The sequence below is a fragment of the Condylostylus longicornis genome, unplaced genomic scaffold, assembly GCF_029603195.1.
Source record: "Condylostylus longicornis isolate FDR11 unplaced genomic scaffold, ASM2960319v2 ptg000010l, whole genome shotgun sequence".
Lineage (NCBI taxonomy): Eukaryota > Metazoa > Arthropoda > Insecta > Diptera > Dolichopodidae > Condylostylus > Condylostylus longicornis.
Genome location: NW_026577979.1, coordinates 15,588,955 through 15,612,478, shown reverse-complemented (window position 1 = coordinate 15,612,478; position 23,524 = coordinate 15,588,955). Strand labels below are relative to the sequence as shown.

Sequence of the window (23,524 nt, the reverse complement as noted above, 5' to 3'; positions counted from 1 at the left end):
TAATATATTGAAAATTTGATTTTTCTTACCAAAAATATTACATAATGGTGTAAATTAATTGAAATGAACTTGGTAATTTCCAATAAGCAACATAAAAAATTAGGTTACCCTTTACAATAATTTTAATGAAAAATTTTTAATTATAATTTAAGAGTTGAAAATTAAAAGGTGATTAACTTTTTCAATCTCAATTTCATATTCTCACACTAAGTATTTTTTTTTATAAATGAATTTTAAAAACGTTCCGTGTACTTCAAGGTACAAATTTATTGGTTTTGCTTTTGATTTTCAACTTAAATAACTCAAAAATGATTATACACTATGCAAGGTGACTTATTTAAACATTACTAATAAAAATTAAATATTCTTAAAGTACCTGTTCAAAAAAAATTTTGGATTTTCCAGAAAAATTGACTTCCTTAACTTAGCATGTGTATTAAATGACACAAAAAGAGAGAAGAGAAAAAATGTGAGCTGCTGTTAAAGAAGTTGACAATGTCGAAATCTGTACTAATTAAAAAGCAATCATAAAGTTTTTTTTTAAAAATGTACTGTTACCAATAAAAAGAAATAAAATATAATAAAAAATTCTACTAATATGCATACTATCAATTAGTTATTCATATTTATAATAGCTGGTTATTTTGTATTATAAAGCAATTTGTACATGTTCAAATGTGTGTATACATGCATAATTTATAAACAATCATTTATATAAAGAAGATATTTTTTACGTGTGTGTGTGTGTAGAAATAAATATAGTGTTGTATTTCAAATGATATTATTAATAATTTAATAATAGATAAAGTATTAGAACAGTTAATTCTAAATATAATAAGGTATTTATTTGATTCACATGTAAAAATATTGTGATTTATCGATAAATTTGAAATATTTAATTAAATTATTGGAAATTCCAGTCTTTCATAAATGTTTCTATAATGTTTTTATATGATCATATGTACTCGCTTACAAATGTATTAAAGATTGGATATTTAATCTATATCTATCTATATCTATCTATATTATATTTATACTCAGTATTTCAATAAGAGTTTCTCACTATTTTCGACACTCAGCTAAATGTTCATGTTATAAATGGTCACTATACCGGATTCCTGGAATTCATGAACAATCAAAATTTCAAAAGCAAACCAAAGTAGAAAAGTTGAAGAATAACTATCAGCAACAACTGGAATAGCCACAGAGAGATATTCAGAAGTCATAACGTAAAAATTTTAAACACAAAATTCAACATCAGCACAATTACAGAAATATTTGAAATCGTTCAAAGAATCCACAAGTTGCTACATTCAACACCATCCAGTCCGGATAATTCGATGGAAAACAGTACTAAAATTGAACATTCGGAGCATAAAACTATTTAAATAGAATTAAGATTGGATAGGCATTCGGAGCACAAAATAAAACAGTCATTTTCATTCTACAATCTATAGAGACATACTACAATTTACCGGATCGGAAGGCAAAACAAAGGCTAACTGTTTTCTAAACTTATTCGTTATTTCACTAACTTAATGCAGTCTATAAAAGATGCCGCTGGAAAATCTGGACCAATAACGAAATGCGGCGTAAGTCGCAAAGATATGCTCGTTAGATTAATTAATACATTACACAAGCACTACTTTACCAGAAATCTGCAAAATATTTCGAGTTGTCTGCAATATAAGAATGACTGGAAAAACAATTTTCGAATTCAATTCAGAAAATTTTTTATTTTTTTTTTCACGTTAACAATATTTATTAATACCAGTGATAACTAAAGAAAGAATCTCAGTTACAATATAATCAAAATTCATAACAAAATAAATAACAAACAGAAAACAAAACAAACAAAAAGAAACAGAAACAGAATGAGCAAAAAAAAAAATAAAAACTCACTGGACCGGTCATTTAAGAATATTATCTAAAAGCATCAACGATTTGAAGCTCAGTTTTAAGAGATACTTTAAAGAATAAAGATCGTTCTCGCGATCAATTAAAAAAAAAATATTGTACCTATATAAAATACCTACATACCTATTAATTATCTTACAAATTAATTTTAAAATAATTATTAGAATAGAGAAAATAACTGAAGAAAGAGAAAATTAAAAAAAAAATAAAGTGATTAATATAGAGAGAAAATAATGTGAGAGCTTATAGCTCAATTTTATTTTTATTCAGCAATTCAATATAATACGTGGTGGTTTGGTCAGCTGTTGGTTTTAAAAGTAATTCAATATTAAATTATGAGTTTGTTATGTTTTTCATTTTTGAATATTTTCTCTCTTCTTGTATAATTGTTGTGTTGTAGACCTCATTTAGTCAACTATATAGTTAATTTGTTATTGGGAATTTTTATTTTTGTGTTGTGTTACGTTTAAAATTATTTTTATGCGATAAGAATTTTATAAATCAGTGATTTTATAATTAACAAAATAATTTTTAATATTTAAGTTTGTAAATTATGAATTAATTATTAATTACAATACGGTTGGAATAGTTAATTATTGCAATTTACGATTTACTAAAACTGAATTTTATTGTATTAATTAATTTGGATTTAAAGTTTATGTGAATGTGAACTTGTAAATTAGTTTCGGTATATTAAGCTATTCTTTTTTTCAATTCACTAATTCGATATCAACTTGAATTAAAAAATGAGTCATTTTTATAAGAAAACCCAAAAGGTTAAAATTCTAAAAAAAAGAGTGTGAATTATTTTATTTTAAATTTGTAAAAAAAGCAAAACAGAAAGCGTTTTTTGAATAAAATTAAGAATCCAAAATTAAGTAGAAAACAAAATTTGTAATAAGCTTTTGTTGGTTATGGGCTTAAAGTTATTTTTAATTTTTTATTTTACACATTTTAATTAAATAAATAAGTATATTGTTAGTTAGTAAATAAATCACGGTATAAAACCTGAGTAAAATAACATACACATACCTACAAGTACACTACGAGTATTTTCGTTTTTAAAAACTGGACAGTAATTGATTGTGGTAGTCGGTCATAAGTCTATTTACTTATCAAACACGCTAGTTGGCAGTAAACAAGATTTAAATTTAATTTGTTTTTTTTTTTTTAATTTTAAACAATTTAAATATTTTTAATTGATGTTTTTTTTTTAAATACTTGTATACAAATAGGTATTAAAGAAGTTCATAAAATTATCAAAAGGTGAAAACTTAAAAAAAAATCAAGAGAAATAAGAAGGAAAAAAAAACATAATATGGTCGCCTCAAGGAAATTTATTGGTGTTTTATTATTCCAATTGCTTATATCATTAAATAACTATAGCGGAATTTTATGTAGTAGTGACCAGTATGGTAAGTTTTAAAATTAAAAATAAAAAAAAAATTATTGCACTTTTGATTTTGAATTTTTTTTTTGTACCTCTGTTTTGATTGAACTTCTTCAAGTTCATGAACTCTTTTTGAGTCTCTTAAAATGAATGTCTACTTTAATGAGTTCTAGTGAAAAAGTAGTAGAATTTAGTTATGTTTTTCCCCCAATTCATTCGATTTATTTTATAACTTAATGATGCGTCAATAAGATCACGACTAAATATGGATTACGTGCACTATTTTTGAATGTATTGTTTATCATACAAGATAGATTGCATGATTGATCAACTTTAACGAATTACAAGTTATTTTTGAAAATTTTTAATATATAATAAATGTATATGTGCGTGCAAATGTTAGTAAAATCTACAAAAGGGAAAAAATTATATTAGACTGAAGAATGCACTGACATTTTGTCATGTTGGTTTCCAATATAAGTATGTAGGTACTGTGAATAAATTTAAAAGATATGAGATTATAATTTTAAAAATTGCAAATTTCTTATGTGGTTTTTTTTTCTATTATATTTTTTCATAAATCAAAATCGTGTTTTTGCTATAATTGTTTAAGATTTGAATAAATTAAATTAATTACAATAAAATAATGTAAATTCTATACATTATAAGTAAATAAATGCAATAAAATAATTTATTTATTTTTTTGTTAAAGAAGTAGTATCTATAATAAGTAGACAGTACGTACCTTTACAGTAATATCTTAAAAATTAAGTAAATGTAAGGCAGTTCAGATTAACACCTGATCAAGTTTCTGAGATATTTTTCAAGGTATTTGGCAAAAACTACTCTTTAGACTTTAGTTTAGTCATTGTTATGGTAACCTAGCTAGTTCAGTATTATATTGAATGCACAAATAAGTACTTCTACATATATTTATATGTATGTGTATATTAAAATAAATAAGATTTTTGTAAATAATTTGATGTTAATATAGTAGATCAGCTGAAAAATGTTTGAGCAATAGATTAAAATCTTAGATTCAGATGACAATAATTACTGTTTGTTTTGGAAATTTTACTTATTATTTACGTATTGTAAATTTTGCATATCGAGCTTTCGGTGGAAACAGAACATCTCCATGGTAGGGAAGCGCAAATAAACTATTTAAAAGTGTGTGCACGCTTTTATCTCAAAATTAGCTGAACTGATTGGCTATGCTACAGATTGATCAACTTTTGAGATATTTCAGTTTTTGGGAATTTAACCTTTTTCCGGGTCGATCATACATTTTTCCTCAAGTAACGAGAAATACTCAACCAATTTACTTAAAATTTAATATTTAAATTCAGGGTGTTTAACTTAAATTATTTTTGGAACGATTAGGGCTCGGAAATCGAACTAGAGGCCGAATTTACTTTTTTTATCAATTAATTTCTTGAAATTCGCTACCGCAACCAACTGGCGAATTTTTAAGTGAATTCGGGTGTCGCAAAGGAAAACTCTTTTAAGGGTTAAATTTATGTTTTTCTTGGTATGTTAGCTAAAAGCTCACTGACGACCTAAAAATTGAAAAGAAATGGTTTAAAAGTATTTTCATAATCTTCTATAACACTTCATTTAACTAGGCAATACAAAATTGCGGTCGGTTATGTGCTGAACACACCATTGATTTTTGAATCTTTTTTTTTGTTATTTTATTGCATTCGCAGTGTTAAAAAAACTAAAAATTTCCAATTTGTCTAATCCTCTGGTGCAGTTTGGTTTTGTTTTTGCATTGTGTTCTAAAAAAAATGCATTACTTCTATTTGTTTATGCTAAGAGAAAATCTAGTACAATATTCACGCGTAAATTATTGAAAATAGTTAGAATTATATTTTGTATATCGTATAGATAGTAGTTGGTTTTTTAAATAAACTGTTTACAGTCTTTGTAATTGTAAAGCCTAACGTTTTGCCTTGGAACAGGTAAATATAAATTTTATTTCTTGACAACAAGAATTTTTTTAACTCTTTAGTTTTATTTAACTTTGTCTTAATAAGAGAGAATTAGGTAAAAATGCCCTTTCTGCTACCTTACAATATAAATAACAAAAAATTTCGCTAAGATAATTTGTAAAAATTTTTAAAGTAGCATATATAACCCTCTCTTTAATATCTTAAAACTGTAGTTTTTATATTTTAGGGGATAGGTTCATTCACTATTGAGTATAATAATACGAGTATAATTTTTTTTTTTGAAAAAATATTGCGATTAAAATTTGTGTATAATGGTTTCACAGACACAATGAACTTGCAAAAAAAGGATACTGGTTGTACTTTAGACTTAATTTCAATTATGAATGTATTCGGATGTTTAGCTACATGAATGTTATTCAAAATTTTTTCGCCATATTTATATTTAATATAGCCATTAGTTAAAAGTAAACACTTTGGCTTCACGAATTAAAAAAACAAATAGAAGAAAGAGCAAATAAAAAAATCATCAAATTCTTCATAAACATGTTTTTAATTTGTTCGATGACGTCAAATTCTACCTGAAATCGAGGTAAAAATGTAAATAAAAAAAAAAATTCAAATCTTTATTTAGCGCGCGGTTAAATATAAATAAAATTATAAAAACGTGTGAAAAGATTAATTTAATTATAATAATTTTAAAGAATCGTAAAATATTTTGAAATTTACATTTGCCTTGTTTTTTTCCTTTTTTAATATTAAAGTCAACGATATTTATTTTAGTTTATACATAAAACTTGATTTCTACCAACGTATGCACACATATTATGGTTTTATTTAATCATGTTGACACAAAATGACGACACGAGTCAAATTAGTTTTGGACATAAAGAAGAGCAACAATGAAAATAAATTTTGAAAATTCAGTCCAAAATTTGTTAATAGTCTATAATTTACGATATATACACAACGTAATATTGTTGGTAAGACAAATTTGAATTGATTTTAGATAATGCATTAAAAATCTGCTAGATATTGTGATTTCTATTACACGTAATTGGATACGGCTTTTGAAATATATTAATTAAAAATTATGAAATTAAAATTTTCATGCATTTTTTTATTTTTCATATTAAAAATTCTGCAATCTACTTAAAATTTTCGTTGAATTCTAATTTTATGCAGCCTTGCATTCAATTAAAAAGTTTTTGTTTTATCGTGATTTGATTTCCACCATTTTGAATCTCGTCATGGAATATTTTACAAATACATCTTGAATCTTTTCACCAAAGCAATAATAAAACAATGGAAAAAATATCTATAGGTTTCAAAAAATTTCAAATACTTTAAACGGCATGAAGAGCACTTAAGAAATCATTATTTTTTTTGGACATTTCCAGCTGATCATCAGCAATTAATCATTCAAAATCGTTAAACAAAAGCTTGTGCTTCTATAACAAATAAACTGAAAACATTAAATCTTAGTCAGAAATGACGAACGCCTTTAAGTTAGCAAGAACTTTGATTCGTTTTTTACAAGTTCGTATTGTGTTTGATGTACAAAATAGTTTGTGGTTTGAATGAGTCGATTATTTTTCTTTTACCGAAGTATAAGGAAAAGAACAAACTCTTTGAAACATACTAACACCAAACACATGCAAAGACATATTTCTCGAAGTACTCGTATGTGCCTATATTAAATAATAAAATTTACTTACGGCGTACGGAAAATGTGAAATTTTTGAAAATATTTATTAAATATTTGGAATAAATGTAAACTTTCCAATTAAAGCTGTAAATGACCTACATTACTCACCACCCTGATTGCATTGAATTTATTAATTTTTTTCTTTTAAATGATACTTTAATCTCGCACAATTTATAGTTTTTTGAAAATTAATTAACCTTGGCGTAAATTAAAATAAATATATTTTATTCTTTTCTTAGAACTTTTCTTATTTGAGAGAAAAATAATGAGAAATTGAGAATTCATGCTTTATATTCTCATTTTTTTTATATATAGGTTAGCGAGGGTTAAGTGTGATAACCGAGTATTAATAAAATTGTATAATTCTATATTTGCAATATAGGGCATTTAATGTGAAAGTTGCTTTTGGTTTTTATTGGAAACCACAATTATTGTTAATCTTATCAATGTATAGTTTTGTGTATATTTTTAATAATAATTGTTATCAGAAATATCGGTACACTGGGACTTTTTAGATGATTTTGTAAGATTTGTTCTCTTTATTGCTCATATTTGTTATCAACTTAATAGAATTAATTTGAATTAATTAGTAAAACTTAAAATATTCATTTAAGTAAAAATATTACATTACAATTATTTAGTTTGAATTGATACTTTTAATAATGTAAAACATAATTCTGAAAAACAAAAAATGAGTCACTAAAGTATGATTTGGGACTATAATACAAAAATTTATTTAAAATTTGAAGATTTCAAATTAAAATTTATTTGAAACTAGGATGAATAGAAAATTGAAGTCATCTGAATGAACCGAGTGAAGCCCAAATTCTCAAAACATTAATTTCCATGATGAAAATGCCTGTTATAATAATTATGCCTCTGATATAATCTACAAAAAGCAGAACTCAATTACACAAATTCACATAAACAATAACTGTAAACACAAATGAGCATTGAAAAACTACAATATGAAGAATACAATTACAAAAGGAATCGAAGATTCTGTTTAACCGAATAATTTTTACGATTGTTTCATAAAAATTATTTTTGAACATATTTAAAATTATACTTTTAATTGATAATCCTAATTTATATATTTTTTAGAGGGTGACGAATGTGAATGGAGAGGAAAACGGGGAGTGTGTGTTTCATTAAAAAATTGCCAATCATTGACCAAAGAACTTTCTGCAAAAACCATAACTTTTAGTGACTTAGAAAATTGTGCTTTTAATGGTAATGATTATGTTGCATGTTGTACTGATATTGATCCTTCAGCATTACCGAGAAAAAGCGATACATCCTCCACTGGCAGTACAACAAGACCTAACGTTTATTTCCCGTGAGTATTAATGATTAATTTGCAAAATAAAACAAAAAAACAAAAATTATACGCATGCTCTTAATTTACTTTAGTTTATAATCAAGCTTTTTTTTGCACTGCTACTAATTTTCATCTAGCTGCTTTTAGTTAATTTGTTTAACTTCTATTTTCTTATACTTTCATATATTTTTGTTAATTTAGAAGTCGTGGAGTTAAAAAATCTCCAAAGCAATTAGATACAAAATTAACATCACCCGTAATTAATAAATTTAAAAATATCACGGTTCCAAAAAATGTTGAATTTATTGATTTAACTGAATTATTATTTAACAATCAATTAAATGTAACATCATCCCCATATACTTCATCAGATCCATACATAACACAAACAAGCACACACACTCAAAGAATTGGCAAAAGTCAAATTGAAAATTCAAAACAAAAATCAACTTCTAGTAGTAATTTTTATTTTCCAAATGACGATCGAATTAAAAATTTTGTTTTGCATAATAACTTTAATCATAGATCAACTAATACAACAGTAGCATCGGCAACAATTGCAGAAAATTCTGATAGTTCTGAAAATGGAAATGGTATTGAAAAAGAGGTTACAACAATTGGAAGTGGCTGGAGACCTGGGGACGATCCATTTGCCGCATTCGAATTTCGAACTACAACTGCAAGGCCTGTAAGAGATTTAGATTCAATATTAACAGACATTTTTAACAAACAACAGCAGACTACTACAACAGTATCTCCATTATCAGCAATTACAAATTATCCTTTAAGAAATATTGAAACATCAACTGTAAAATCTCAAGTCTTAGATCCATGGATGATCGAAGCAATATCAAATAAATCTGTAACAACTAAATCAACTCCAACAACAACAACGACATCTACACCTAGACCAGATATTGGTTTTATAGATTTATCAAAAAAACGAACTACAACAACGACGCCATTACCATCTGTTACACCAAACGGGCTTGCTAATTCCAATAATTTACAAACAGTTTGGGTTGTTCAAGATCCGCCAGCACCACAAAATCCAAATGCTAGACCATCAAACTGGAATAATGGATTAAATCAGCAAAATTGGAATGCACCTAATCAACAACAACGACCTCAACTAGTTCAACCACCGCAACCAAATTGGAATAGACCAATACAGCAACCACACCACCAGCAAAATTGGAAAAGACCCTCAGATCCGGTAACAGTTGTTGTGATAGAAGAAGAAGAACCTAATTGGAATAGAGGTACAGGTTCTAGATTTCGACAAAATAGACAACAAAATTGGAATGCACCAAACGCCGGTTTCACTGCTGTTTCAAACAATCCACAGCAATTCCAAACCGAACACCATACATGGAATGGTAACGGATTCAACCAAGGACGTCCAATCGGAAATTCTAATCAAGATTTTGTTGCTTTTCCTGTTGCAACAGGTCCAAGTAATATAAATAACGGTGCAGTACAGTTAACTTCTGCTATGACTCAATCACTGAATCCAGATAACCCATTTTTAAAACCATTATTAAATTCTGTATCATCTTCACAACCATCATCTGCACAAATAGTGCAATTACAACCTGGTTGGAGTAGTAATATAAATAATAATAATCGTCAATCACGGGTTTTTCAAAGGTTTTAGGCTAATCTATACGAGTTCATGTGTAGTGTTGTATATTTTGAGAGCTTTAAAAATAAATAAAAGCACTTCTTTTTTTAATTAAATGTTAATAAAAGCGTTTTCCAAAAACTATTGAACTATTGTTTCTCATGCTTTATAAAAAGAAAAATTCTTTATTTTTAGAGATATTGGCTTATTGTTGTTTAGATACTTAATTGGCATATACAAAAAGTAACTATCTGCTTGGAAATCTGCTTTTGTTTTTTTTTTAATGCATGCAATTTTATTTTTAAGTCCTAGTGAAAGGTGTTGTGGTGTTTATTTCATGTTGAATATTGGTGCAGAATAGGGAAAAGTATCAATTTTGGCTAGTGTTATGAGGGAAAGTTTGAAGACAAGTGAAGTTTACCTCACTTTGTAAACTAATCTGAATTTTCAAAAGATTCTTTGATAAATAATAAATATTTCCCCTCTCTGCTAAGTTTTTTTGATAATTTTCGTATAATACTAAATCTGAGTCTGGTGTTTTAACAGAAGTAATTAGTCATTGAAAATATTATAAGTATTCATTTGCAGTACTTTTAGCAACTGCAATTAGTTGCGTTTGCCATTTTCCATAGAAAATATGTTAATATGATCAAATCCTAGTATGACTTACTTGTGCTTAGACACAATTGTTTTCTGATTAAATATTTTAATAGTCGTAGTTAATTAACAGTTATGTAAACATTATTCTGCGCCAATTAAATTTTAAATAAATGTTCTTTGTTCTTAGATTTTATTTTTCCTTTTGATAATTTTTTACTTATTTTTAGCGATGATCCATATTTGAGTGAAATAAAAAAGAAAACTAGTACAGAAAGCCCACAAACCATAAATAGAATTTCTAAAAGGCCGACAGAAGTAGGTAAGTTTTTTTTAATGAAGCGTTGTCAGTGTCAAATAAATGTGCGATGCCAAAACTACAAAGTAAAATTATCAGATTAAATCATTTAAATTACATGTGAAATTGGTAAAAATTGTTATTAGTTGTACAATTTTAAACTTGTTAAATATAAGGACTTAAAAATGTCATTACAACAGAGTTACAAATATAGCAGGTTAACAAATTAAATTGAAAGTTAAGTAATAATGGAATGTCACAAAAATAATATGGGTTTGCCTCGTCACCTAAATTGCAGAAACAATATTTTTGAAAATGAATTTTAAAAACGAGTAATTTAATTAAAGTTAGATTGAAGTAAGTCTAGAAAACTTGAAAATCTTATATGCATTAAAAACAAAAATATAGAATAAAAGTTGGGGACAAATCTAAAGTCTGCCGTGGCTCATTCATTAGAAACCGTTCAGTTTTATTTTAATGAATACTTTAAAATTTCCACAACCTGCCCATAAATTTCAAGAAATAGAAGGTAATGAGAATTTGATTTGAAAGCAAAATGCAAAATGGTCGACTGAAGTGATTGTAAAATGTTAGAAAAACGGTAGCCCTCTGAAATTTTTTTATTTATTAAATGTAGTTTACTTAAATTTTTTTAGCCATTTTGCTCAAACCGCCTAAAAACGTACATAACTAAAAAAATTCTTATTTAAAATGTTTTATTGTTACGAGATTACAAACTAAACATTTTTAATAATGTTCACCATCCGTAAACCCGAATAATTTGACTAAACTGTATTAAAATTCTAAACTGTAAGATGCACCATTTCTGTTTAAGTGTGAATGAAACCAGCAATCAAATCTATTGATCTATGAAGCGTATGTAAATCTTTTGAGCCATGAAGCGTCACATAGTAATTGCTATACAAAGAAAATTTAGAAAAAGATTGAGAACTACTTACAAGTATACAAAAACATTTGTTCAAGGTGTGTATAAAAAATTGATTAAGTTGTACGAGAGGAAAAATTTAAGCATGCCTTGGTTACATAAATTTAAAATACGTCAGAAACTCAAACAAAAAGAGCAAGTTCTTGTGAATTTTTTGCATTAAAATATTTTGGTAGCAAATTGTTAAATCTTTATTCGCATTAGGAAGAAATTTCGGATTGCAATAATTTTGTCAAAATTAGTGCTATACAAGAGAGCTTGATTAGTAGAGATGATTTTTAAAAAAATAATTTAATAAAGTTAAATAATATTCATAAATATTTCAAATTGAATACGTCAAGTGATTGTCAATGAGAGTTTCAATTGTCCTTTGAGTTCTGTCATAATAATAATGATTCATATATGATCTGGTTGTATAGTCGAGAACCAACTTTGTAATACACAAGCTGTGAAACAGGATTTTAACCAGAAAAATTAGGGTCATACTCGTATAATTAGAATAACGATTATTAAACAAAGATTAAATTGAATTTCTAAGCAAAATATGAAACGCAAGAACGCTAACAAGTTAACAATAATCAAATGATCAAAAACTTTGTTATCATTATTACCAAAATTACGGTTCTAGTTAGGAACTAGAAGAAAATTATACTCTAGGAAGCGTTGTAATCCTTTTAATAATAATGTTTTTTATATTTTTAATGTTTCAGCGTGTGATGGTTTCAAAAAAGAATTTCCTGGAAAAACACTTGGTCAGAAAATAATTGGCGGTAAAGCAGCTGAAATTGGTGAATATCCTCATATGGCTGCTCTCGGTTATGGAACTGGTGAATTGACGTGGGACTGTGCAGGCTCATTAATCTCTGATAGGTAAAAAATAAAATAATTTATAAATATGTAAAACGTAACTATGCGTTATGTAATTAAAATTGACATTTATTTTTTTCCATTTAAGATACGTATTAACTGCTGGACATTGTGTCAGTAGTCGCACTAATCAACCAGTAATGGTACGTATGGGCAGAAATAATATTAAAGAAGATGATCCCGATGATCTTGCTCCAACTGATGTCACAATTGAGGTATATTGTTCACTTACTATTATACTCACTATAAATAACTGTCATATAATAATTTTAGAATGTTACATTGCACAGAAGGTATAGATCATCAGAGAGCTACAATGATATTGCTCTAATTAAATTATCGCGACCAGTTACTTTTCAATCTGGTTTGCATCCTGCATGTTTGTATACAAAAACAGAGGACTTAAATGAAGCCATGAATTTAACAATCGCTGGATGGGGTACAACTAATATTAGCAGTAAGTTAGAAATTGCAAATTTTAAAAACGAGTAATTAAAATTTTACCGAATTTTTAAAAAATTTTATTTTAGCACGAGCAAAAAGCGATTTTTTACAGAAAGCTACCGTTCGAACTGTGCCATTTGAAAAATGTTCAACAATTTCAGCATTAACGAACGATAGAAGACTGTTAAGGGGTTTACTTAATTCTCAATTATGTGCAAATGATGACACAGCTGATACTTGTCAAGGTGATTCTGGTGGACCATTACTCATTGCAAATGATGAGAGAGTGTCAACTATAATTGGTATTACAAGTTTTGGAATATCATGTGCCACGGAAATTCCCGGAGTGTATACTAGAGTAGCCAGCTATTTAGATTGGATAGAATCAATAGTGTGGCCAACGCTACAGAATTCATAGCTTTTATTAAAATTATAAGAAATTTTTTTTAATGTAATTTTTATATTATAAGATTTTAAAATTATTGTTTTTTGTTCATTTGCTAAATTATTGAATGGATGTCATTACTTGCTTTAGTTTTTTATAATTTCATTAAACTCTTATTAGATTTATTTTTTATAAAATTCTTAGTAAAACAAATCATTTTTGGAATTGAAAGAATTTAGAAAATTTTGTCTTTGAGTAAGAATGAAGAACCCATTCTCAGATGCCCATGTATTTTGACTATAAATCAGGAAAATTACATAAAACGCAGAAGGAAATTGTGTTGACGCAGTAGTTTAATTGCTTATAAATATGCGTACGTTATAAATTTTCAATTGAGCAATAATTACAAAATTAGAAATTGCATGTGCCGAACCATGAAGTCTGCACTATATTTAGAGAGTTTATTTCTCAGTTCAATTTCTTTTTAATAATTCAAAGCTTGCGGCTCTAATCTTTAAGTTAACTACTCGCATTTATATGCCTATTTATAATAAACACGTACATATATAATTTATCAAGTCTATAGAGTAATGTAATTATGTTTCTCTTTTAAATTGGGAGCAAAACGAATGTTTATTAGACATTAAAATTAAGTGACCTAGATTTTAGCGTTTGATTAGTGTATCTTTTAATAGTCAAGTAGTAATCTTGCAAAATGGCAATGTTAAAATTTGCAATTATTTAATTTTTACGGACCGCATTCTGTATACAATAAGGTAGGTTATTTTATATATGTACAAGAAAGCATCGCGATCAACTTTTATATTACAAAAACATTACATGAACTCCATTTAGTTTTCTTATTCTTAATCAAAAATGTTAAACAAAATCTGCCAAAAAAAACTTGAAATTGTGATTTTCTAATACTACAAGGTTTTCGAAAGTTGCCCGTAACAAAATGTTAAAAGTTTTTACTTTCTAAATTAAATTTTTTGCTATACAGTAATAAAGCGTGACGTCATTAAAATGTTTAAATTCAAAAAATTCAATGCAGTATTCTTGTTTAGGCGCTCAATTGCAACAAGTACCAAGAAGGTACGTATGTAACATACATCGGACTTTAAAATTCCTATAGACTTAAAAAGCAATAATGGTGTTAATGTCCAATTGAACTTATGTGTGTGAATTACTAAATTGTGCTCTAAAACCGTATTATTGCATTTTAAAGGCCGAGAATATTTTAAATTTGAAGTGAAGTTCAGAGTCGAATTTTTATTTTTCCAGGTATGTTAACTAAGAGTTTACTAGCGTCCTTAGAATTAGTAAGAATTGTTTAAAGGGCGTTTATAAATTCTTGTGCAGCAGTTTCTCTAAACTAGACATTACACCTTGTGGGCGGTTATATGTAGACCACAATCACACTTGTTGGTTGTAGGAAAAGGTGTGAAAATTTTTTTTTATGGAAGAATGATATCGTCGGTATTATGGAAGAGTCATGAAACTGCTTTTTTATGTTTCGAAAAAAAAAGCATTTGAAAATACACAATAATGTCAATTTGCAGAGACGTTTAAAATTTAGAACGTTATTTTTCTGAAAATACTAACGTCAGAGTTACGAGGGTATTTTACAAATATAGTTAAGGAATTTTTTAGTTTTTATGTATCCGTTACTCTTCCATAATACCGACGATATGCCTTACGACATATTGTGAGCTTGCATTTTGGTGATACTTGTAGAAAAAACTAGCGGTTTTGTAAAATATTTTTTCTATTAAGTTGGTCAAATCAGCATTATACATCAATTGTTGCAGAAAATTTATCTTTAAAGCAAACACTTTTCGTTCAAGTATTTACAGTGTCTAAGACAATCCTTTTAAAATTTCGTGGTAAGTATAAGGCCTGTTTACTTATTCTGTTGCATTTTATCAAGAAATTACAATTACAGTGTTATAACACGAATTTATTACCACAATATAACAGTTACAATACCATGCTTATATACTTATGTATATTATACGCTACTCAACAATAATTTATTGGCACTGACCAACTTAAATATTATAAAAGTTTCCAGTTTATATTTTAAGGAACATATTTCATTAATAAATGAAATCAACACTATTTTTTCACTTTGCAATTGCGTAAAAAAAAAATGGTTTAACAAAGTTTTGAAATACTGACGAAACGTTTAAAAATTTCGAAATGATTGTAGTGAATGACGCAAATTTTTATTCATAGTTCATGGAAAATCCGTCATAAAAGCGTCAGACTCTACTCATCTTTAAAAAAAACATTTCATTTGCGTAAAAGTTCATAAAAAAAGCAAAGAAATAATTTATAATGTAATTTTTTTAATTGACTAAAAAACTTAATTACACAACAATAACTTTTCTGAACTGTTGGGAATAGAGATTAGTTCTACACCTACTCAAAGTTTGTTAAATGATTTTAAGCTATAATAAGTACCCATTTCACAATATCATGTAAGTCGAGCACTGATTAAAGTATTTTACATACTCATTTTACAAGAAAATACTCCTGCTTCTAATGAAGAAATGTTAAGCTCCTTGAAGTTTGGTTAGGTACAACCAAGGGACTACAGGCGAATATTGGATTTGAATAGGAGGAACATCTACAGAGGAAAATGACCAAGATATTAGATATCATATCATTTCTGTGAGTGGTCTCGTCTTATGTGAAGGAGAAGGAAATATGTGGGATCTAGAAGAGTTGCCGAGCATGTCTGTGGAAAACCTGTTGGATTTCATTAAGCCAGTCGGGTGATTTCAGACAGAAATAATGTGTTGTGAAGGGTTGCCAATGTTCCTCTTGTTGGTCTTGTTGTTCCTCTGAACAATCACGAGGGGCGGTGCTTCTACTCTTACTACCACTACTACTGTTACACTCTATGGAAGATATGGTGCTATGACCTTTTTGAATGCCTTTTGTAAGCAATTATAATGTTGAAAACAATAATTTTTTTAAAAATCGTACCAAATCACGCACTTCGAATAATCAGCGAAAATGCACTCTTTAATGTTAGAGAAGCACGAATTAAAGATTTTTAGCGAAATATTTGACAACATGTATAAGTCTCCCGTATCTCATATTCTAATGAAGGTGTTTTCACGAAATTTCATATTTAACATAATAATTAAAAAAAATATTTTTCTCGAAATTTTATGCATTGGAAACAAGACCAGAAATTGTAAGTTTTTTAGAATCCAATCATATTTGACTAAATTATTTACCGAATTTCTTGAGTTCTATTTGTCAGCCAATCTATGATCTTTCGAGCTAAAACAGAGCTTCTTATACACGTCTGAGATGTAGGCATGTACAGTAAATATGCATAAATATTTTCGATCAATTTCAAATTTTGCATCGATTAAGCTAAAATAACCAAATTTTCACAATATACTAAGAATTTCATGGTTTTACTTAACGACGATCATTTTCGAGCTATTAAAACTATATGAGTTTCGTAATGAAACTATACTATTCCGTGATATATAATTCACGCTAACTTGAAGGGTAATTTACTTATAGTTGAATAATCTTGATATAAGCTACAATGTTATCATTTTATAAACTACGTCAATAAGCTATATAGAACATGTTTAATATAGCGAGGCAATATTTCTACTAAAATATATATGAGAACCCTGGTTTATCATAATACCGTTTCCCATTTTTTTTATAAAAAATGTTTTTTTAAGTTGTCGTTCAAATGTCATTGAGTGGGATCTTTATTTTCAAGAAAACATTGATTTAAATCGAAAATATTTTAAAAGAATTATTTGGAATTAAAATCAAGAAAAAAACATAAAAATTTCATAATACAAGAAGAATTAGTATCATAAATTTAGAAAAGGAATTTTTGCACATAATTAAATTTTTGAAATTTACTTGGAAATTCTTTTCCGGAAAGACCACGTATGATGTATTTCCGAAAATTGATCTTCTATATGATTATAAATTTTTGGTATTTTAAATTTAAAAAAATTAAGTAATCAACAAATTATGAAATTCTAGTACGGCACACTACAAAAAAAAAAAAAACAAAAAAAACTTCATTTTAGTTTAACTTCTCCTTTTCCTCAAATTAATTATTCCTTTAAAAAGAAAAATTTTTTGCTTGAAATTCCGAAATTGTTTTACATATTAATTTTTTTTTTGTTAGTATTATACGGAATTTCCATATTTATTTTTTTTGTTTTCATTTTTTATTGAATATTAAAATGTAAAAGTATAACAGTTATTCTATATAATATAACAATATAAAATTTTAGGTTTTTCTTTATACGAGACCACTAAAACAAACTTGGAAAACTAAAAAAAAGAATTCTTTTTTCTCTATCACAAAGCACCTCACATATTAAGAATTTCATTCACTTGTAAGAGAATTTAAAACTTGAGAAATGAAACAAAATAAACTTAAAAATTAAAAAACAAAAACAAAAAATAATAAAAATGAGAAAACCATAAATACAAAAACTCTGTTTTTGGGATCAAGTTAAAATAAGATAAAATAGAAATATCAATGATTTAAGTTTAGTTTGAAGAGATACGTCAAGTTGTTCAGTTCATTTTGAAATTAAATTCTTATAAAAATTTCGAAATAGAAATGAATTGACGGCGTATAATATTAAGGAGTGTGTTTGTATATTATTATTTAAAAGAATTTTTAATAAGAATATTAAAAATATTTATACAAATTTAATTAATAATTGCATTACGAGCCAGTAATAAGAAAAAATTACATTGTACTGAAAATTATTTGCGTTAAATTCAAATTTTTTTTAAAATAAAAACTTGTGAAAAAAATATTTAATTTTAATGAAATAAAATTTAAATAAAATAATTTGCAAAATTAAATGACAATTAAATAAATTAATTAAACAAATTTAATTTAAAAATAATTTCGCAATTAATTTCATAATCACACCAAATTAAAATTAATTTCGTAATCAAACGGAATTGTAAACTGAAAATTAAAAAAGAATTAAAGGAACACATAACATTTACATTTTTACCTGAGTACACGTGCCAATAAGTAAACAAAGAAAAGAAATTCACGTTTTCATTCGTATTTTTAGAAATACTGTTTTAGAAGTAATCACCTAAAAAAAGTTCTATGATAGTATCATCGATTTTTAATAACTTCCTTGAAATTTTTTAGAATCTCAAGTTTTGTTATTTTTTTTGGGGTTGACTAGTTTTGTTTTTTTTTTTTTTTTTAATTACACCTGTAGAACATAATTTGACATATTTATTATTTTATTACTGCAGACACGATACTAATTTATAAATTTTTATTTTGTTTTCTTATTGTTCGAAAACAATAATTTTGTTATTGTGTAAACAAAATTTCGAAAAAAAAATAAATTGAAAGAAAAACACCATTCAAAGCTTTTCAAAAAAATTAAAAAAAATGTTAACCTTGAAGGCATATTTTAACATTTTATTCTTACAATTACTGGTATTATTTAATAATTTCAATATAATTTATTGTAAATACGATATATTAAATTATGGTAAGTGTTTAGAATAGAATATTAGTAAAATTATATATTTTTTATTAAATGATTATGATTAATAATTTACAATATAATTACATTGAAAAATTAATAATTTAAGCACAAGAGACACGTTACGCTTCCTTTTGTCATCATAATTTATAGCAAAGATTAAAATAGCTGCTATTGTATTTCGAAATAATATTTTAATAACATTAACGGTATGAATAATTAAAATTACATTTTCGAATGATTGTATTGTAAAATTTGTCTAATTTATTATATGTAATATAATTAATTATTAAATATTGAGTTCCCAAATTTTAAGTAACACGCTAATGAATTTGGCCGAAAAATTCATATTTTTCGAAAACATGTACATACAATACTCGTATTTATAGTCTAAATTGATTTGCATTTAATTAACACGAATTTCTAAAATGATCTTGTAGAAATTCTTGTTCTAAATTATGTTTTTCTGTGTCTATTGTTTTTCTATATTCGAATTCGAAATCTGCTTTCTATTGGAAAATTGAGTTTTTATAGAAATTATTAACTAATTACAAACTGAAGATGAACATTTCTATATTTTAAAATTTTTAAAAAATTTCAATTATATTTGCTACAGTAATTAATCTTTTCGATTTATGCTAGATACTGTTTTAATTACCGGCCTAAAATCTTCGGAATGTAGTGTTTAATTTATATTTAACTAAAATTATAATAAAATTTGAGTTAAACCGTGTTTTGAAATAGAATAACAGTTCTAATAGAATATAATGAAGAGATTTCGTCAAATAAGAAAATTTTATAATTAATAGCATTAAGGGCTGACGCAGATTATCAATTTTTTAGTTTTGCAACTGTTTGATTGCTTATTTGTATTCTATAGGTTTACATTCAAGCGCTCACACCTGTGTGGTCGCATTCAATTTAGGAATTAAACAGTTTTTATTTTTTTAACAAATTCGCAATTTTTAGTTACTATACTCGATTAGAATTGACGCAATATTTTAATTGTGTATATTTTAATTGTGCTGCAACAATTTTACATTCAAGCAGTAATTGTAATTAATTTTTTAATCAGATTTCGAAAATTAAATTAAAATTTTATAAAAATGCAATTTAGAAGAAGTTTACAGTATGTTGTTTGAATTTTATTATAATTTAGTTTTACTCATTATTCTAATTTATAAAATTACTGATTTTTGGTCTTGAAATTTCAAATTCGTTTAAAATTTTACGCGATAATTTAATTTTTGCATAAGACAAGTTTTTAATTATATAAAAAAAATTGTACGAAAACTCATGAATAATTGGAAAAAAAGCCGGAAAATCATTACAGTTGTTGTATTTAACGCGCGCCTTCATAAATGAGCACATGTCTATATTAAACATACACACGCGCTATTTTTTAAATAATTAACATAAAATCCAATAAAAATTGAAACAGGAAACTCAGTGTCATTTAGAATATATAATTTATTATTTATTATCGAAAATAAATATTACATACGTATATGTATAAATAATTGAAGATTTTCAGCCTCGAGAATTTTATAATATTAAGCATGACCCAAGCATTTTATAATTTAATGACCATTATTAATGTTTAAAAACGAAATATGGAAATGATATTTGCCCCTTAAAAAAAATATGCAAAAGAAAAACATACTCCCTCATAGAGTATACATACGAGTATTTAAATTTTATTTATATATTCCACAAAAATTCTCCATGGACGTTTAGATGAGAAGATTGAATAGCATACCTTATTAATGCTACATGTTAAACTAATATTCATAGCGGTGCATCTAACTCAAAATCAATATTCGGATTCATCATTTCTTCTTTCTTAACACTTCCCGATCACTCACAAACAAGGTAATATCTACACTTGTAATTACTTAAACCGTCGCTTCCGGAGCCGCGATGATTAAATGTGCGATTTATAAAAGTTCTCTGGATTGTACCAACGTTAAAAACATCGTATAATATCTGTATGATATAGGTGAATTCAAGAAATTAATAAATTTTTTATTTCAATGCTGTAATTACGTTAGTGATTATCTTGCTCAGGGTACTCAATTATCTTTGTATCTAAAAAATTAGGAAAATACGACGCAAATTCACGTAATATCCAAGCTTTACCCTGATAATTTTGCATTTTCTTTATTATTTTTTTTGCAATCCACCTTAGTTGTTAAATATTTTAATATTTTTAATTTTTATTTTTATTGTGATTCCAGAACATAATAACTGTCAACGAAATGGAGCCCCTGGAATATGTATATATATAGAAAATTGTCCAACTTTAAATAATCTTTATATAAGTAATGGAAATTTAACTGATAATGAATTATGTTCATCTAAAGATGGTAAAATAGTTGTATGTTGCACGGATAACTATTCCCAATTAAAGGAAAAGAGTACAACAATTGGATCTCAATACGAAAACTATCAGAGGAAAAAACGTCGTGTAGTATTTCCGTAAGTGTTTTTTTTTTAATTGATAGCAGAACACCATATACTAAACTTAAATAAAATTAATGCACTCATTTCAAAAATAATGTCAGCACTTTGTAATTATAGCCAAAATGTATAAAGAAAAGTACGCAGAGCTTTATTACACAAAATAACTTACTTGTATAGCAGTAAATTTAGATATTATTCTTTACTCTTACAATTTAGATTTTAATATTTTCATTGTAATATAACCATTGGTTTGGTACAATTAAGATGAATTAAGAAAAAGGGAAGAAGCAGTATACTTACGAGTATCTTATATATTTTCTTAAATAAAAGACTAATTTTCCAAGCATATTTAAAACTAATTGAGTTCAATATCTTCAAAGTTATTCTAGTAAGTAATTCAATTTTTATAAATACCGTTTCAGAATTCTTTCATGGAAAATATCATTATTTAATATGCTCCTGAAATCAGTATCAGATAATCTTGAACTTATACAAAAAGAGCAAAGAATGAGAGTGTGAGTCGATTTTTATTTGAGTTTTATGTTTGTGTGGCCAATCTTTTATTCTTTTGAATTTGATAATAACCAAAATAATAGTGAAGTTTCAATCAGATTCTGATTTCGGTTAATTATATTGCGAAATATTCTAGATGTTAGTATAAATGGAATAAAATTAAGGAATATCTTCTTGAACTTACTAATTTTAAGGACTTCTATATCGCTTCTACGCTGATTTTAAAACATGATTGAAGCTTCAAACACGAATTTCTTTCTCGTTGCCGTTTCTTGGTATTTTCTTAAATTTGTACTTTACCAGTAAAATTACTTGCACTTCTTCTGTAAACTTCTTACGAGCTATAAACTTTTCGGACTTTACTTTTTAATTTTTTAACTAAATCAAAATTTTTAATTTTACTCATTGAGCATTCGAAAATATTTAAAGGCTTAAGATCTCATACAATTATTAAAAGACTTTTAAATATTTTCACTAAAAATGTTCAATTTTTAAACTCTGAATTTTAGATTTGAAACTAGCATACAACCTTCGTTAATATTACAAACACGTTTCTTCTACGCCTAAATAAATGAACTGAAATAAAAGATAAGTGGCTTATACCCTATCAAAAATATTTACAAAATATGTAGATTAGGTTCTCTTTTATACGTTATTAACTGTTAAATTTTAACAACTGCAATGGCATTGCAATTCCAACTTTTCAGTTGATAACACTTATGTAAATTACCGGCTCTATTTCGAATGACTTTCTTCTTTTGTTATTTACAAATTCCAATGCTCAAAAAAGATACGTTGCAAAAATTTTGTAACACGAATTCAATGTCATGATTCATGATACATCCAATATTTAATTTGCTTACTGGAAACGTTTTTGCCACAATATTTGAAATCACATTAACATTTTTATGCAAAATCAACCAATTTCTATTGTCTATTATTAATGAGTACAGCTGATTGTTTACAAATTTGGCAGTATGGAATTTCGCAACGTTATGGTTACTAAGAAAACTAAAATTTTTACTAAAATAGAAAATACACTTAAAAGAATCTGCTGAGTCAACAAAGAACAGCGTTATGTAATTTTTTGAATAATTTTAATGAATATCCTAAGGGTTAACCAATTAATTCTCATCACGAACAAAATTCAATTCCAAAAATTGGGAGAAATATTTTCCTACTAATATGTTTCAGAATATAGAATTCGCTTTTAGGAATAGTTTTTTAAAGTTAAATTTTATAAATTTCTACCAAAACCGTATTCTAGTTCAAAAATATTTCCCTAAAAAGCAGGCCAATTAAAATGTGATTTTCATATTTTAGTAACGATGATCGCTTGGAGAAAGCTAGAGACAGACAATATTTTAAAACAATGTACGGCAATCAAGCAGTGTCATTAAACACTGGAAGCACAATGACACGATCTACTGAAAACCCAAGACTTGCAAACGGAATGACAAGCCGAATGTTAAGCAGAACAGAAACCATAAAAAAAAGACCAGCAGAAATAGGTAAGTTTTCTAGTTTCATTTCAATTTGTTTTTAACAAAACAAAAATAATTGACAAA

The 23,524-nt window shown here is 26.4% G+C and overlaps 1 protein-coding gene across 1 annotated transcript in view; it reads left to right on the top strand.

The window, feature by feature from the left end:
- The first annotated feature begins 1,948 nt into the window (after positions 1-1,948).
- The window catches only part of LOC129618930 (uncharacterized), a 29,976-nt gene continuing 8,400 nt past the window's right edge, over positions 1,949-23,524 (top strand). Inside the window, exons 1-12 of the mRNA XM_055533958.1 lie at positions 1,949-2,234; positions 3,153-3,332; positions 8,072-8,306; positions 10,740-10,831; positions 12,464-12,623; positions 12,709-12,835; positions 12,894-13,077; positions 13,151-13,481; positions 14,461-14,544; positions 21,303-21,458; positions 21,866-21,958; positions 23,280-23,467. Coding sequence (XP_055389933.1) covers positions 3,236-3,332; positions 8,072-8,306; positions 10,740-10,831; positions 12,464-12,623; positions 12,709-12,835; positions 12,894-13,077; positions 13,151-13,481; positions 14,461-14,544; positions 21,303-21,458; positions 21,866-21,958; positions 23,280-23,467 — 1,747 coding nt within the window. The 5' untranslated portion in view covers positions 1,949-2,234; positions 3,153-3,235. The remainder of the gene's footprint in view (positions 2,235-3,152; positions 3,333-8,071; positions 8,307-10,739; positions 10,832-12,463; positions 12,624-12,708; positions 12,836-12,893; positions 13,078-13,150; positions 13,482-14,460; positions 14,545-21,302; positions 21,459-21,865; positions 21,959-23,279; positions 23,468-23,524) is intronic.